The 15,999-nt window shown below is 35.8% G+C and overlaps 1 protein-coding gene across 4 annotated transcripts in view; it reads left to right on the top strand.

Moving 5' to 3' along the window:
- Window positions 1-15,999, top strand: part of DGKB (diacylglycerol kinase beta) — a 365,173-nt gene that overhangs the window by 75,039 nt on the left and 274,135 nt on the right. For all 4 annotated transcript variants that reach the window (XM_075143655.1, XM_075143653.1, XM_075143652.1 and 1 more), the window contains one exon: window positions 14,857-15,010. In XM_075143655.1, the coding sequence (XP_074999756.1) occupies window positions 14,857-15,010 (154 nt within the window). The remainder of the gene's footprint in view (window positions 1-14,856; window positions 15,011-15,999) is intronic.

Raw genomic sequence — 15,999 nt, forward strand, 5'->3', positions numbered from 1 at the left:
GACTTGTAAGAAAAGGTAATGTCTTAGGCCAATTGACGTAAGTGGGAAAACTAGTTAAAATTTCAAGCACACAGAAATATGGATTGAAAAAAAGATTTCTGTGCTGTTTCCCTCAGCTACCTTCTTTGATCTGACAGACGATACTAATTTGCTGTAAAGACCTTGCTTATTGTAATATACAAAGTGAAATATTTCTACTACAGATAAGGAAGATTTAATTTTCTATAAAAAGGTACTGCAGAGACCACACCTTTCTGCTTTTGACAATATGATGGGACAAAGTGAACTCAAATTGGAACTAATTTACAGAAGGGTTAGTAGGATGTGGAGAATTATAGGATATCTATTATGTAGGAGAAGCCTGTCTCTCCTATGTAAGAAACTGAGGACTAAGAAAGGATGTTGTATCTTTCTAGCTACAAAAGAGAAAAATTTAGCAACTTGTGAGTATCACCAGCAGAAAACTCTATCCTTCAGGCACTAGGCACTCAGTGTTTTTCTGGTTGTCTGGGCAGAATTTCTAGGGAAACAGCTTCCTGGACACCTTGAGAGTTGGGAAGCCTGCCAGGCAGAGATGCTGGCAGTCTGGCTGTGAGCCTGCTTTCTGTGGAAAGTGTTCAGGGCACCGAGGTGTAAAATGTTTCAGATAGTCAATTTCTGCTGTAAAACTGTTCAGTTTGGAACATTTTTGATGATCTTAGTGGTCCGTCTGTCTTCCTTCCTCAGCCTGTGCTAACATCTCTCCCTTCTTGATGTCTTCCTTCCCTTTTGATACTTCCTCTCTCTGCCTTAAGATCCCATTTTTATCCTTTTTTTCTCTACTTTTTGCATTGCACAGTACCTTATGTTTAGGCTTTATGAGCCTCATACTGCTTTCATTTACATGTTACCTGTTTAATTCTCACAGTTTGTTAAATGGCTAACTCAAGGACTATTTTCCAGTGCTGATGTGCACTAGATACTGTTTCAAAGTATTTTAAAAGAGTTTATTTTTTGGTTTATTAGGGTACCACCATCAGTATTTAGACAGAAGTTAAGAGAGAGAATTTTAAGCTGTCTTGATATTCAGGCCAGAGGGATCATTCCATTTCAAAGAATATGCTTAAAACAACACCATTTTAAAAGGAAAACAAACAAAAAAAAAGTGGAGGGTCACACTGGTGTCTGTTTTATTTTTAACATATTTTATTTGAAGAGTGACAGACTACTCTGACAACATTTCGGCTCCTCTAACAGCATGAAAACAGTATAAATATGGTACCAATTATGGTACTGAGTTATAAAGTATCAAAAATGCTATCCTCATATTTTCATATTAATTTGAAATATCAGCTAAATTGTTCTTTTCTTAAAGTGAAATAAACACAGAAATAAATTCCTTCAGAAAGGATAAATTTAGCATATTTCTTGATTTTTATATTGCCATTAATGAATATTTAAAATTGATGCATATCGGCTCAAGTATAAATGCAATGGTGCAATGTTTATACATAATTAGGAATTACAACTATTTGTTCTGCTAATCATCAGTGAAAGATTTAATAATATTTAACTACTAAGATGCATTTAATATCAATGGAAAAGTATTTTTCTGTGTTTTTAACTTACTGTAATTTTAATTGTATTACCCTGTGCCTTCATTTGATCACTACATGTCTGAATTAATGTTACAAAAGAAATAGCAGGGGAGAGGTATTTGGCTAATGGGTATTTGGACTCTGCAAAACAAAAACAAATGAAGACATTTTCTTAAGAGAACAACATTTAATGTTGAAATTCTGTTTAATTTATAACAGTGAGAATTCTGAAGCCATCAAATGAGTGCTGTATTGGTGCTATAGTGTTTTTTGGTTTACATCCTATTTGTAACAGTTGGGGTAATAAAGGTCTATGTGGTGCTTGTAAACAGTTCTACAGGTGCTTATGTTACCTGGGCAGACACAGGGATTTTTCAGGGATTCATTAATTTTGTTATTTTATTTGGTTTTAGTCTGAAGCATGCCACCTACCCTATTTTTCCCACAATTTCCTGTAGTAATTGTAGTTTCCAGATGACCAATTTTGCTGGGACAGAATGCAAGCTATCTACTCTTCACTTTGTTTAGTATGCAATAATTTATGTATGTTTCTTCTAACATTCTTTGTTGGTAATACATGTAAAATAGACCCCAGGTGATAATCTACTACAAGATCCTTCTAAAAGCATATGCCTTAGCACTCTTTCTTGTTTAAAAAAACCCACCTCTGTATAGTAAATATAGCCTATTTAGTAAATTTATGTTTTAAATATATGTATTTATGTGTCTAGTACATATGGATGTACATACTTACACACATATATAATCATGAACTAAAGAAAACCTTCTGGTCGTAAAGTTGTTTTTTTTTTTCTTACCCGAATATTAGACTGGGATGAGATTGCAGTGGTTGCTGAATACATTCCAGATTTATTTTAGTAATTAGCATCAATTTATTTTAATAACATGACAATTTAAAACAAGTTTATGCTTAAAAATCTAGTTATTGCATAAAAATTGAGTCTTCTCATTTCCTTTTCAGAAGTTTTGTTGAGTTTACTTCTTTGAAGAGACATGCTAGCTGCTCTCAAATATTGCAAAATAATTGTTTCTGATAGGAGACATAAAGGGAAAATTTTGGCAGTTTTATATGTCTGTAGTATTGATAACATCCAATTATTATTTGGCCATATGGAATATTTGGTAGGAGCAGCCTGTAAGAGCGTGTGATTTTTTTAATTTTTTTTTTTTCTGTAAACTTTCATCTCAGGAGAAGAGAATTTGGATGCTGCTTTATCCAAGAAATAATTTTATTTCGATACCAGAACTTTCAAAATGAATTGTGTAAAAAATGTATTAAATCAAACGCTTAGATCAGAAAATGCTAAGGACTTTCAGTTTAAACCAAACTTTAGCCTAATGCGCAAAGGCAATCTCCATGAGGAATTCCAAATTTAATTTGAATTTCTGCCTTATGAACATTAGAAATACATTTTAAACACCAAAAACTTATGCATTCTCACGTAATTAATTTTTTCTAGCTTATTAGTCCTCTCTATATGGTCTTTGCTTTTTTTCCCCCGACATATTTTGGCAGAAGTCAAGTTTTGAAACATTGTCAGAATCAATGAATCTTCAAAACTTGGACTTTTGCTGGAGATGCTTTAGCATTGCTTTTCACAGCTAATTATGTAATTGTCACTAATGCACTAGCATTAATGTGTGCAATTGTTGTCATAGCATTATGTGTGAATCAAGGCCCTGTAACATCTACTGCTTTTTCAACAACTCATTTTTCAGATATTGGATCAATATAAATTGTTCAAAAAGAAATGATCGATTAAGGGGACCTACCCACAAACAAAAAGAACCTAGAGCTATTACTGTCAGTATTAAAGCTGATTATGCTCTACATTTTTGGCACCATTTGGAGATCAGGCAACATAATTTAAAAAGTAATTAATTGAAAATTACATTTCAACATAATTCTCTCCATTATCTCTGAAATGTTCTCTTTAATAAGTGAAAACCGTATTTTATGGAAGTCTGCTGGAATGAACGATTTCTCTTCCTCCCCCCACCCTTACATTCTGTTTTTCAGGATGATGAAAACAGTGGCTTATGTTGAAATAGTTTGTACAAATTTAAAAGAAGAAAAAGACCAAAGAGAATGTGGTATTTTAAAAGAATTTATGGGTGGAGATTAATTCCAAACACTAGATCATGCCTTGTTCCCATTTATGTGGCCAATGTGGTGGGGAGGAATAAAAGGAGTTGTTATTCTACCCCTCCCTGCCCTGACCCATCCACAATTGCAACTCTTTCGTCAAGAGACTATTAATAAGTTGCTTTTTTGCGTCTTGTGAGGGGAAAGAAAGTGGAGTGATACAGCTTCTCTTCCTTCCTTCTACATGTAATAGAGCAGAACTGGTTGTTGCATTTACACCAGCTAGAAAAATATAGGAGCCAGTTAGACCTCTTACATTGCAGTTTGGTGTTAGGGTATATCTTGAGTCAAAAGCTGTCGTTTTTTCTGACTAAATTATTTGTTCTTTTCAAATGTCTTAATATGGTAGGAGTTAAAATATTACATAGGATAGTTAAAACCTCTGAATAGTTTTCTTTATAATACAATAAAGGATGCAACATTTGCTTTACTTGTATATATCCTATTTTTCACTGAGAAACCATGTTTTGTCTATTCTCAGTATCAGGATATACTGAGTTGTGATGTCTATACTATGTAGAGTTCTGTGTATGTTGGCACAGAACATACACATAAATGCATATATCTTCACAATATGCATACTTGGATTTTTCTTGATCTTACATTTCTGTGTACCATCAGTAAAGCAGAAGAGTAAATTATAAAATTGCACAGCTTACCTGCAGTGGGAGAAAGGAAGAAGTTAAATACTCACAGTATAGTATTTCCTTTTTTTCACTAGTTTCCCACTTCTCCCCACCCTCCCCGACCCGTCCTATGCGTCGGTTCTGCTCTGTGAGATGGAGGAACAAGGGATGAGTTCTCGCAGCTTGCTTGCCTTACCTATAATCACATTCATAGTTAGGGACACCGCAGCCTGAAATGCATAATTTAAGGGATGTTAACTTCTGCTTACCACAGGTGGGCATCCAATAGCTGTCTGAATGCTTCATACCTTGTAAGAAGTAAGAGGACAGTGAAAATTGCTGGCAGTGTGTCAAATTGTTGGCTTATAGTTTCCTGTGTGTTCTTGCTTATGATTCCTATGGGTCTCATGCATATGATTCCTCAGCTCCCACCAGTGCAGATTTTCACTACAAAACAGATACATTAGGGGAAATTTTGTGACGTCACCAATTTTAAGAAAGTAGAAAGCAACATTGTTATATACAACCAGTCACCTGAAATCAGTCCTATTCAATATGTGGTGGAGAATGAGCATTTGCTCTGGATTGTGGAGGGACAGGTTTCTATTCTCTGCAAAGACATTGGAATTCATGGAGGTGATCCTATGCTTTCAGTTAGCCATGACAGATCTTTTAAGGCAGATTTTACAACCTACTAACCTGGCAATGCAGTTGGAGTTCAGCCTTTTTCTCTCTGGCATACAGGGTGTTAGAAGCCATTCTGCTGTCTGGACAGAATCAGGTATTTTAAGGTACCTCCACAGCCTGTTGTAGCCATAATCAGAAGATCAGAGACCTGAGCAGGGCCTGTATTTTTAGTTGAGTATTGGTCTATATATGTCTGATACAAAATTAGAAGACACCTGAAATTGCCTGTTAGTTTTAGAGACTCGCCTCTAGGAACTAGCACTAAATTAGTTTAATGTACTTATCAGTGAGTGCTTGAGAAGAAACAGAACTCTTATCATAGTAATTGGAGATTTTTTAAAGCATATTAAGCATAGACTGATCTCCATTTCTTTTTGCTTGGAGTCCCACGTATTCTGGGAATCTGGGATTCAAAAGAAACTGAAGAGTGGGAAGTAAGAGCTCTGTTTTATGCCACTGGTGTAGAGTAGAAAGAGAAGTAAAATATATGCATTCTGTAGTGGTATTAGTAAGGTAAAAACCTTCTCATCACATGAGATGAGATACATGGGGTAACTGCAAAGAAATGTACATACGGTCATGATAGCACTCTGGAAAATAGTGGTCGTTTTATTGTCAGTTTTGTAGTATTCTGTGCAGTAACAGGAGAATAAAATTCCAGACTACTTTGTTAACTGTGAAAAAAGTGAGATTTTTAATCCCTATAAAAAACCAAAACTAATTTTAATATTTTTGGTTCTTCAGAGTTGAGAATTCTTTAGTCAGTGTGATCAGTGTCATCCTGGAAATTCTCTTGAAAAATCTAGTTTATCCTGAAAACTGTAATTTATTTGTCTTGTCAGTTGCCAGGACTTTAATCTCTTTCAACTCTTCGCAGTCAGGATTCCTTAGTAACATTTTTTCCTAGTTCAATGATTCTCATTTGTTTGTATGTGTCTTTTTATGTGTGCTTACTGTTCTGTCATAGGATTTCCTGTGGTATGTTGAAAAGGATACACTAGTGATCAGATTCCTGAGGTGGAGAAGGAGAATAAAAGTGCAGGCTAAAGAATTTTCTACAGAATTGGCTTTTTAAATGTATTATGATAGAAAAATAGGAAAATTTCTCTGAATGCCTGGTCAAAGCCATTAAGGAGTTTCCCAGGAGCTTTTAGCAGCTGGAGAAGAGGGAAATAGAATGTTCGATGGAGGGACTTTCTTTTAGGCCTTACCTCAGTTCTTTCAGTAAGTGCAGATTATTCCTTATAACTCAAAAAGAAAAAAAACACCCATCCTCTTGTCTGCTTCATCACCATTTTCCTTAAGAGCGTCTGGCAGCTGCTGCAAGTAGATTGCCTTTAGATGTGGTTGAAGTCTTTCATGAGTCCAAATCTGGGGGCTGTAGCTCATTTCCAGCACTCCTCCCCAGTCCCTACACACTTACCCAGTGATGCCTCCTTGACTGCTGCCAGAATGGAGGAAAAGAAGGAGCAGAGATGCAGTGGAGACAGAGGTGCTAACAAGTTTGGAAGAAGGATTGATAGTCACTGCCTGGCTCAGATATCACGTCCCCACATATTCTAGTCTGTCCATAAATGGCATCATCTCCCTCTCTCCAGATTTTTAGTTTAGGCAAAATAGGTGCTATATATTACTACTTTTTGCAGCTGCCACTTTATTTATCCATATAGCTGGTATTGGTTTAGTTTTATATTCTTATATTTTACAATATCTATAAGACATTGTAACTGAGTTCCTTGAGTAACTGTTTTTTATTATCTTATTCCAAGAATATTATTATGAGGATAATTCTTGGCCTAATTATTTCTGTTTTATCCTGGTTCTTAAAGGACTATTTGAGGGAAGGAATTTTCTTCAAAGTAATGGGAATTGGCAGAGCAAATCCTAACTTTTTTGTGTTTGTAGCTTACTTGTAAATTGAAGGATGCCATAAGCTTCAGAAGAATTTCCACCAGAACATATTGGTTGGGTATGGGTTCTTTAACAAGACAAATTCAGCTGAAACTGAAGATCTGGGCAAATCTGTCTATATTTGCTTAGTCAGACATCACAACAGGAATGTTCTCCTGTATCTGGAAATAAGACAGATTAGTCTGTCTTGTTTCACTGTTATAAAAACTGCTTCTGCTATTCTTAAACATGAGAAAGTAATAGTGAGTTATTTGCACTGATAGAACTTTTTGTATGTAATCTGTTCATGGCATTAACATTAACAAAAATCTGTTAAGTGTTTTAGACTAATGCATATTTGCCAAAATTTAATTGTAAAATATATGCAGCATGTGAGATGACATGTTATAGTTTCAGAGGCACTGAATGAACTCTCTGAACAATCTATAATTGCTGTTTGCTGCTTCGTTTAATAAATAATACTGTGTATAATAGTATCTATACATTAATATTTATTTATATGTATGCAATACATAAATTTGTTCTGTTTCTTTTAGCATAGGCATAGATCCAAAATGGGTTACTTCCACTCCGAGTGAAGTTAGCACCCAGATCTGGTATGGCAATTTAAAAAAGAAAAGAAATAAAAAAGTTGTCTCAGCCATTTTCTATAAAATTTACCTAAGCACCCTAAATTCTTCCATGTGTCTGCAAGTACTGCCTTACAGCTGAAACATTTTGGTATCTGTTTTGATACATTTCCCTGACTAACCTGATCTCTTAAACTTGTTCAGATCACCTCCTTATTCAAAGGATTATTTCAATAATTTGTTCAGTAACATTTTTACAAGTAAATATTTAATGGTTCAACAAGGCCAAGTGCCAGGTCCTGCACTTCGGCCACAACAACCCCAGGCAACGCTACAGGCTTGGGGAAGAGCGGCTGGAAAGCTGCCCGGAGGAAAAGGACCTGGGGGTGCTGATTGACAGCCGGCTGAACATGAGCCGGCAGTGTGCCCAGGTGGCCAAGAAGGCCAACGGCATCCGGCCTGTATTAGAAATAGCATGGCCAGCAGAAGCAGGGAGGTGATCGTGCCCCTGTACTCGGCACTGGTGAGGCCACACCTCGAATACTGTGTTCAGTTTTGGGCCCCTCACTACAAGAAGGACATTGAGGTGCTGGAGCGTGTCCAGAGGAGGGCAACGAAGCTGGTGAAGGGCCTGGAGCACAAGTCTTATGAGGAGCAGCTGAGGGAACTGGGGTTGTTTAGTCTGGAGAAGAGGAGGCTGAGGGGAGACCTCATCGCGCTCTACAACTACCTGAAAGGAGGTTGTAGCGAGGTGGGTGTTGGTCTCTTCTGCCAAGTAACTAGCGATAGGACGAGAGGAAATGGCCTCAAGTTGCGCCAAGGGAGGTTTAGATTGGACATTAGGAGAAATTTCTTTACTGAAAGAGTGGTTAAACATTGGAACAGGCTGCCCAGGGAAGCGGTTGAGTCACCATCCCTGGAAGTATTTAAAAGACGTGTAGATGAGGCGGTTAGGGACATGGTGTGGTGGGCATGGTGTGTTGAGTTGACGGTTGGACTCGATGATCTTAGAGGTCTTTTCCAACCTTAATGATTCTATGATTCTATAATTCTAATCATTTTGTTGGCATAGACATACAGAAATCTCTTTTTCCCTCAGTGAATCTTCAGCTTTTTTCCGATATTTGGATACTCTCTAGAGAAAGAGATAGAACTTTGAATTTCCTCAGGCAAACAAGGGAATTCAGCCAAGGTAATCCCCACTGGGGAGGTGTCTTTACCGGGAGATTTTTTTTTTTCCAAAAGGTGGGAAAATCTGTCACTTTCTCTGTGGTTTCAGAAGGAAATGGTGTTCTCCATTGCACTTGGTGCACAATGCCTTTTTTTAGATTTTTTTTTTTTTTTTTTTTTGGTGAACATGTATAGTGAGACCTAATAACACCTATGTGCCCTAATTGTATTAGATGTAAAGCAAATGATGAAGTCTTCAATCCAGTGAAGATTGTAACATTTGTGTTCATGTTCAGAAACAAGTCTGTGGACAATTTAGGAAGCTAAAGTAAAAAACTTAAAGGGTTTATCAAGTGTAAGTGCTTTATGGATTAGTAACACTTGAGAGAGTCCTTTAAGATCCTAGTATGAATAAGGGCATCAATATAATACCGATGTCCCCCTTTAGGCATCTTTGTTCCTTTTCTGAACTGACCCATATTATACTCATTAGACTGTAATTAGCTGCTTGGTTTTACAGTTACGAAATCGAATAAGAGGTTTCTTAGTCTGCACAGCGTTGTGAAGTAAAAGTCATGCCTTATCACAGTGTATTAATGAATGGGCATAGTTAATAAAGGCATGAAAGACACCTTAGGATGCCTTTCTCTGTAAATCTGTTGTGTTACGTAGTTGAATGCAGTGGGGCAAATCCAGAACCTTCTTTCTGTGGTCAGTGAATCATTTAGAACTCATTATAAACTTTGGTCTGTTTCTTCTTTTTCAGTTTATTGTATGGATCTGTTTGGGTGGAGCTTACAGAAAAACAATACTTATGGATTAAATTCTTCTTGGCAGTTTAGTGCTGGGATTAATTTTGAAATTTTGTGGATGGTTAGTTAAATGTTATGGATCATCTCTGACAATTTATCACGTAAAAAAGATGTGTATTTTTAATTTTCCTCTGCACTGAGTTATAGTGAGTCCAGTTTCTTGTTTGCTTTCAGAAAAGCTAAAAAGTGTTTAATGGTTGACACATTTTATTTGCTAAAAATAATTTAAAAGTTGAAACTGTGCAGTTTTGCTTCTGCCTTCTGTCCTTTCTTCTTTCTCTTTCTCCACGGTGGATATATACCTTGGTTTTGAATTTCAGGTAATTGGAAACACTGATAAAGTCTATAAATGGGAAATGATAATAATAAGAACTTCTTCTTAAAATAGTAGTGAAATTAATTTTATATGGATGTTACGGTTTAAATTAGCTGAAACTCGATGGTGTTTTTGAATGTGTACTTCTCTGGGCTTATATCAAAATGTTTCATTACCAAATGAACTTTTATTACCCAATAATATAGAAGATTATAAAGATTTATAAAGTCTTATTTTGTAAAGTTTGTTTTTGTAAGACATAAGAAAAGGAGCTCCAGTAAACTTGGTGAATCAATTTTCTAACATATAAAAAGAGGAATTCAGTTATATATGATTAGTATAAAAACACCTACCTTTCTGTGACCTACAGGCAAGGCATTTGGTACCCTTTTTATTTGAATCAAAGCTAGAACAGCACTGATTTTTATTCTTTTTTTTTCCCCTTCTCTCCTCAGAAGATTTAGACCAAATGATTTGAAAGTTCTTTCATCCTCTGAGTAACTATTGCCTGCTTCAACCATGTCCTTATATATCTCCCTTATATATATCGTTATAAATTTTCCTGAGATCCCTAACTTGTGATCATAATCTCCCTATGCCTTGATAGATTCTTGTGAAATGGAATGAATTAATTCATGTGCCAGGTTCATTGTAGTCAGTTTGGTACATCCTGTCACGCTCTCATCCCCTCACTTGGGAAACGTCATGGAAAATGCCTTCTGAAATGCTAAATCCTTCTTTCTCAGGTTCATTTGAATTCAACTGGAGCTTCTGGAAGCTAAGCAACTGTTGAAAATTAAGCAATTAGTCTGCATGCTTAAGAAAACAACATCCACCGTTATGGCTTATATATTATTCTGATATTATTGATCTGAACTGTTTAATTAATACTTGCAAATTCATTAACAGAAATAAATTATTTTCAAATCATACCAAAATTTATTGAACTTTTCATCTGAGAAATTCTGATATGACAGTGAGATTTAAAAGGAAGATATTGTGGTTTACATAGCAGAGTGAGCATGATCCATGTTAATGTGGAAGATTAATGTCCTCTGCTTTCCTTTTTTTGTCTTTTTGGTTACCAAAACATTGTGTGGTTCCTTTGAAAAGTAGCTGAGGTTGGGGGAAATGCTAGTAAACAGAAGAAGGGTAGTTAGTTGCTGAAGCATCTTCATATTTTACAAGGGTAAAGTTCCATGAGGAAAAAAAAATACTGTAAAATTGCAGAACAGAGAAATGCTCATAACATTGTGTGTTGTTCTCTCCTCTGTGAAAGTTACTTTAAATTAAACTGAGCAAATGTTTTGCATCTTTAAGTGTTCTGTTCTAAATGAACCATACTCAATACTAAAACCTCTACTTGGTGATAATACTCTAACACCTATAAGTCTACAATGGTCTTGACAGGATTCCTTTTAAGAAATTTTTCCATTTTTTACAGTTATGTAATGGTTTATGTATATTACAGTGAGAGAGAGATGATACAGAACGCACTGGAAGTAATTTGAAGCGAGCCTTTTTTGAAAGCTCACCCCTTTTTCATTGGAAAGCTAGATGGATAATTTAAACTACTCCTAGATCTGCTATAGTCTAGCAGATCCGTATATACATTTACAAAATTACTGTATATACATTTACAAAAACAAATTTCTAGAAATGACTGGATTACTTTAGAGCTCAGTTCTAATACGATAATCTACACAAGTATGTTAGCTCCTCTTAAAAATGTTTTTCAGCTACGGAGTATTAGAATCACAGATTTTGTGGTTTTTTTCATACAGGCAAGAACCTAATCACAGGGCTCTACACACAAATCTTTAGGCAGGACTGTTGTTGCACATTCATTTGATACAGCATGTGGTTTTGCATCTGCTTTTTGGGCTATTACGAGCATTTCTGATGTGTATTCAAGTCACTTACCAGCTCCTAACTAACTTTCAGCATCATTTGAAAGCTTTTGGGTATGTAACGCCTGAACTCTGCTTGTATGAATGTTGCTGCTTCCCTGGGGGAATACAGGTCACAAAGCATGCAAGAGGAGAGAATAAAGCACTTCCAGCTGAAGAAATCTGACTGTAGAACAACCTTACAGAACAACCACCCACTTTTTTTTTTCCTTTGCTGAGCATCTTAATCAGTGGCAGTCAGGGTATCAAATATAATAAATGGACATGGCAGCCAAGTCATGTGTTACTTTGATATCTGTTGTCTTTCCTGGCCAGAAAATACAAGGCAGTTTGGAACACTTGCTTGGGAGGACACTGGGGTAAATGGTAATCTGACCATCTTTAGAAAATATTGAAAAGTTTGAACATCTTTGAGTCTCAAAGAGAGCCTTCAGGAAGACACAAACACATAATTTTAACCTTTTTTATTAATCCACATCTCTACCCAGGCATAATTCTGTGCCTATAAATGGAAAAAATGTAGCATTAGGGATTTAGTTATTGCTGGCAACTTGGTGGACTAGTATCACTCAGGCAGCAATTTAAAAATCTAAGATAGCTCTCAAGGAATATTTTTGGCAGTATATACATAAAATCCCCAGAGAAGGTAAATTAAAAAGCTTTATGTAATACGAGATATTTTACATGTCCATCCATAAACCTTAATTTAAATGGGATTATGATTTCTTTTTCTGTTTTCCTTTTTCACTTGGTTGTTCCTCTTTGTATGGAATTTAGTGAAATAGCTAAGACATGTTTCATTAATGAACAATCTAACAAAGCAATTTCATGTTGTTAAAGTCAGTTGATTTAGTGATTAATGTATTTGTTATGCTTGCAGATGAAAAATACGTTTATATAGTTAAACTAACGACCAGTTTACTTGATGCTGATACAAATCCCTTTGCCATTGTGGTTTCATAGTTTATAAACAGCGAATTAAATGTCAGTGACTTTATTATTGAGGAAAAACATGAAGTTTGTAGCATGAGTGAAAGAGTGTATGATTTGCCAAAGTAGAAAAGAGTGGCTGAAACTATATGATGAGACAAAGATAGTTAGTCCATGTCCAAGTTGATTATATCCATTTTATGCCCAGCTTGAGCCTTGTGGAGACAATTTTTTTTCAGTCTCTGCTATTTTTGTGTTCAATAGGTAAGAGTTTTATTGATTTCACTGAACTTCTTTCTCAAATGAGGTGTTCTGGATTAGAAGCTCAGCATAGATACCCTCTTGCCAAGTTTGCATTCCTAATAATAATGACTTGCACACGATCAGTCAAATTTTGCAATCTGTCTTGTTGGTCCCTAGTAAGGACAGTGATACACATTTAAAACATTACCCTGGGGCAGTTAGGTCTTCGCCTTAATCGAAAACACCTTATTTCATGTGGACATAAAATTTCTACATCTCATAAATATTAGATTAAAAAAACCCAAAAAAGGCAGGGGGAGAGAAATCCCTGCTCCAAGTGTTGAAATTATATTAAAGTCATTGTAAAAATTATTTATACTGTGACTCAGATTCCAAAGTCACTAAGGCACTTTGAAAATTTAGTTTCAATTTTTTTTTTCTGGTATGGTTTCAAGCTGATTTCTTGCTAGTCTTTTGCCTCCTAATGCTGCATTCAAGGTACTGAACTAAAGGAGTTGCACTAGAGTTTTCTATGGAGAAATGTGTCCAAGTTGATTTTGTGGTATAACGTGGCTTTATCCCTTGATTATTTAATGGTGAAAAGTTGCTGTCCTGTTTGATCTAGAAACAAAGATAGCAACACTATGTTTTACAGATTAATGAGTGTTAAGCTGTTTTAAAATCACATATGTAACTGAGTAGCATCATTGATAAGTATGCAGTTGTGTCACAGTTATTTCTGAGATATTCTGAGTTAAAACTGAAATTGTTTTAAGGTCTCTCGATATGTTTCAGGACACCTTTATCTTTAGTGGTTCTATATTAGCAGGATAAAATGGGATCATAATGCTTTACAGTGCTATGACCTCATCACATTCTACAACTTCCTCAAGGGGACAGCAGAGGGGGAGGTGCTGATCTCCTCTCTCTGGTGACCAGCGATAGGACGCAAGGAAATGGAAAGAAGCTGCGTCAGGGGAAGTTCAGATTGGACATTAGGAAAAGGTTCTTCACTGAGAGGGTGGCCGATCACTGGAACGGGCTCCCCAGGGAAGTGGTCATGGCACCAAGCCATGTCAGGGTTCAAGAAGCGTCTGAACAACGCTCTTTGTCATATGATTTAGTTTTAGGTACTCCTGCAAGGAGCAGGGAGTTGGACTTGATATGGGTCCCTTCCAACTTGAGATATTCTATGATTCTATCGTTCATTTTGTTACTTAAAACAGACATTGCTGTCTTGCCAGGAGAATCCCCAATTAAGATTCATTAATCAGCTCTTATCTTGCTGGCAAAGGCAAAACCAAATTAAACTACATGATAAATGTTTCAAATCAACAACTTTTTTTCCATTGTAAGTAATGTTGTGCATCTCAGCACTCTCATTTGAGTATTAGAACCTATTTAAGACAGGGTGATTAGTTTCTCTTTGACAAATACCAGCAAAACATGTTGCCACCTAGGAAAAGACAAATGGCCTTCAATTCCCTGAATTAGGCATCCAAAAATTCCCTGCTTGTTGTCTGCTTAATTATGGGAAAAGCTAAGACTTGCTAGATACATCCCTGTGAGCTCCATAGGTGCCTTTGGTTGCAGTTTTGTATGTGCGGTAAAGCCATATTCTAATCAAGAAACTAGAGAGCATGGAACTTCGTTTCGGGATCCTGATACAAGTGCTCTGAATTTACTCTTATCTGGGCTATCTTATACTGTGCCTTGGGCTATTGTAGCAATACTGTGAGTTTTCAAAGTAATACTTAATTCAATAATCAGTCACGTTCAAGAATAGGTATGCCAGGCTATATTTTCAGAAATCAGTATTTTCAAAGACAGTCTAAAGTTTTTGTTAACAGAATATTTGATGGATTAGTATGAAAGTTTTTGCAAAACGAACAATTCAAAATACTTTTTTTTTCCTTTTTTTTTTTTTCTTCACTCTAGACAATTGATTTAGAAGGGTTCAAGCTGTTCATGAAGACTTTTCTGGAGGCAGAGCTACCAGATGATTTCACTGAGCATCTTTTTACATCGTTTAGCAACAAAATCTCTCACTGCAGCCCATTAATAAAAAACAAACCCCAGCACCTTTCTGGAGGTAAGTAATAAAATCACGGTAATATAAGAGCTGAATGTTCCCTCCCTTTGCTATTTTACTTCTAATAACTATAAATATATGGAATTCTAAATAGGTATAGGTTTTTCTTTTTTGTTCTGATATTTTTGAAATTGGAGAAACTAACTCAATCATGAACAAGAAATATTGTGAAAAGAAATGGAAATTAAGTGGTTTAATCTTTTTAATTCACAATAGTGATGCAGCTGAGACACCAAGTGGACAGTCTTTGTCACATTAATGCTAATCAAATTGCTATGGTTACATGATCTTGCTGCCTACTCTACTGTATAAACACTTAGAAACCTTCAGAGCATCATGCAGGAGGCTCCTATTGGTGCTCTACAGTTTCTATACCCCATTACTGCTGCTTCTCTTAATTGTCTAGGTGTGATGCTGCTATTAGTAATCCTACATAATTATCAGCTACTGATATTTTAAATGTCCTGTAAGTGTTAGAAGTATTTCTTTTCCCAATGTAAGGATCTTCTTTAATGCAGTTTGAAATTTTCATGCTAAACGGAACATTTTTATTAAAAGTGATTTTGAGTTCAGAGGACATAACATGTTAAAATACTTCCATGCAAAATAGTGTTAAAAACTGTGAACTTACAAAATTTTATTAAACTTTTAAAGAAAATTTGGAGAAGAAGTTTAAGACTACCTTCCTCACTTGGCACTTTATTTGGTTTGGCACTTTAGCATTTTGGGAACTCTATCAAAATCCAGTAGCTAAAAGCAGAAGCTAGACTAATTTAATGAAATAAATTGCATGTTTTGAACAGCTGGGATAATCAAGCACTTAGAGCAAGTTACTAAATGGTTTGATGGGTATTTAACTGCTTGAATTCTTTATATGAAGATCAGGTGTCTTCAAGTTGCAACTCATCCAGAAGTTGTGAATTTGGTACAAGTGCTACTAGCTGAAATGTCAGTTTTTCTTGCAGATACCAAGCACTAGATTTCCACAG

Source organism: Calonectris borealis, chromosome 2 (genome assembly GCF_964195595.1).
Source record: "Calonectris borealis chromosome 2, bCalBor7.hap1.2, whole genome shotgun sequence".
Classification (NCBI taxonomy): domain Eukaryota; kingdom Metazoa; phylum Chordata; class Aves; order Procellariiformes; family Procellariidae; genus Calonectris; species Calonectris borealis.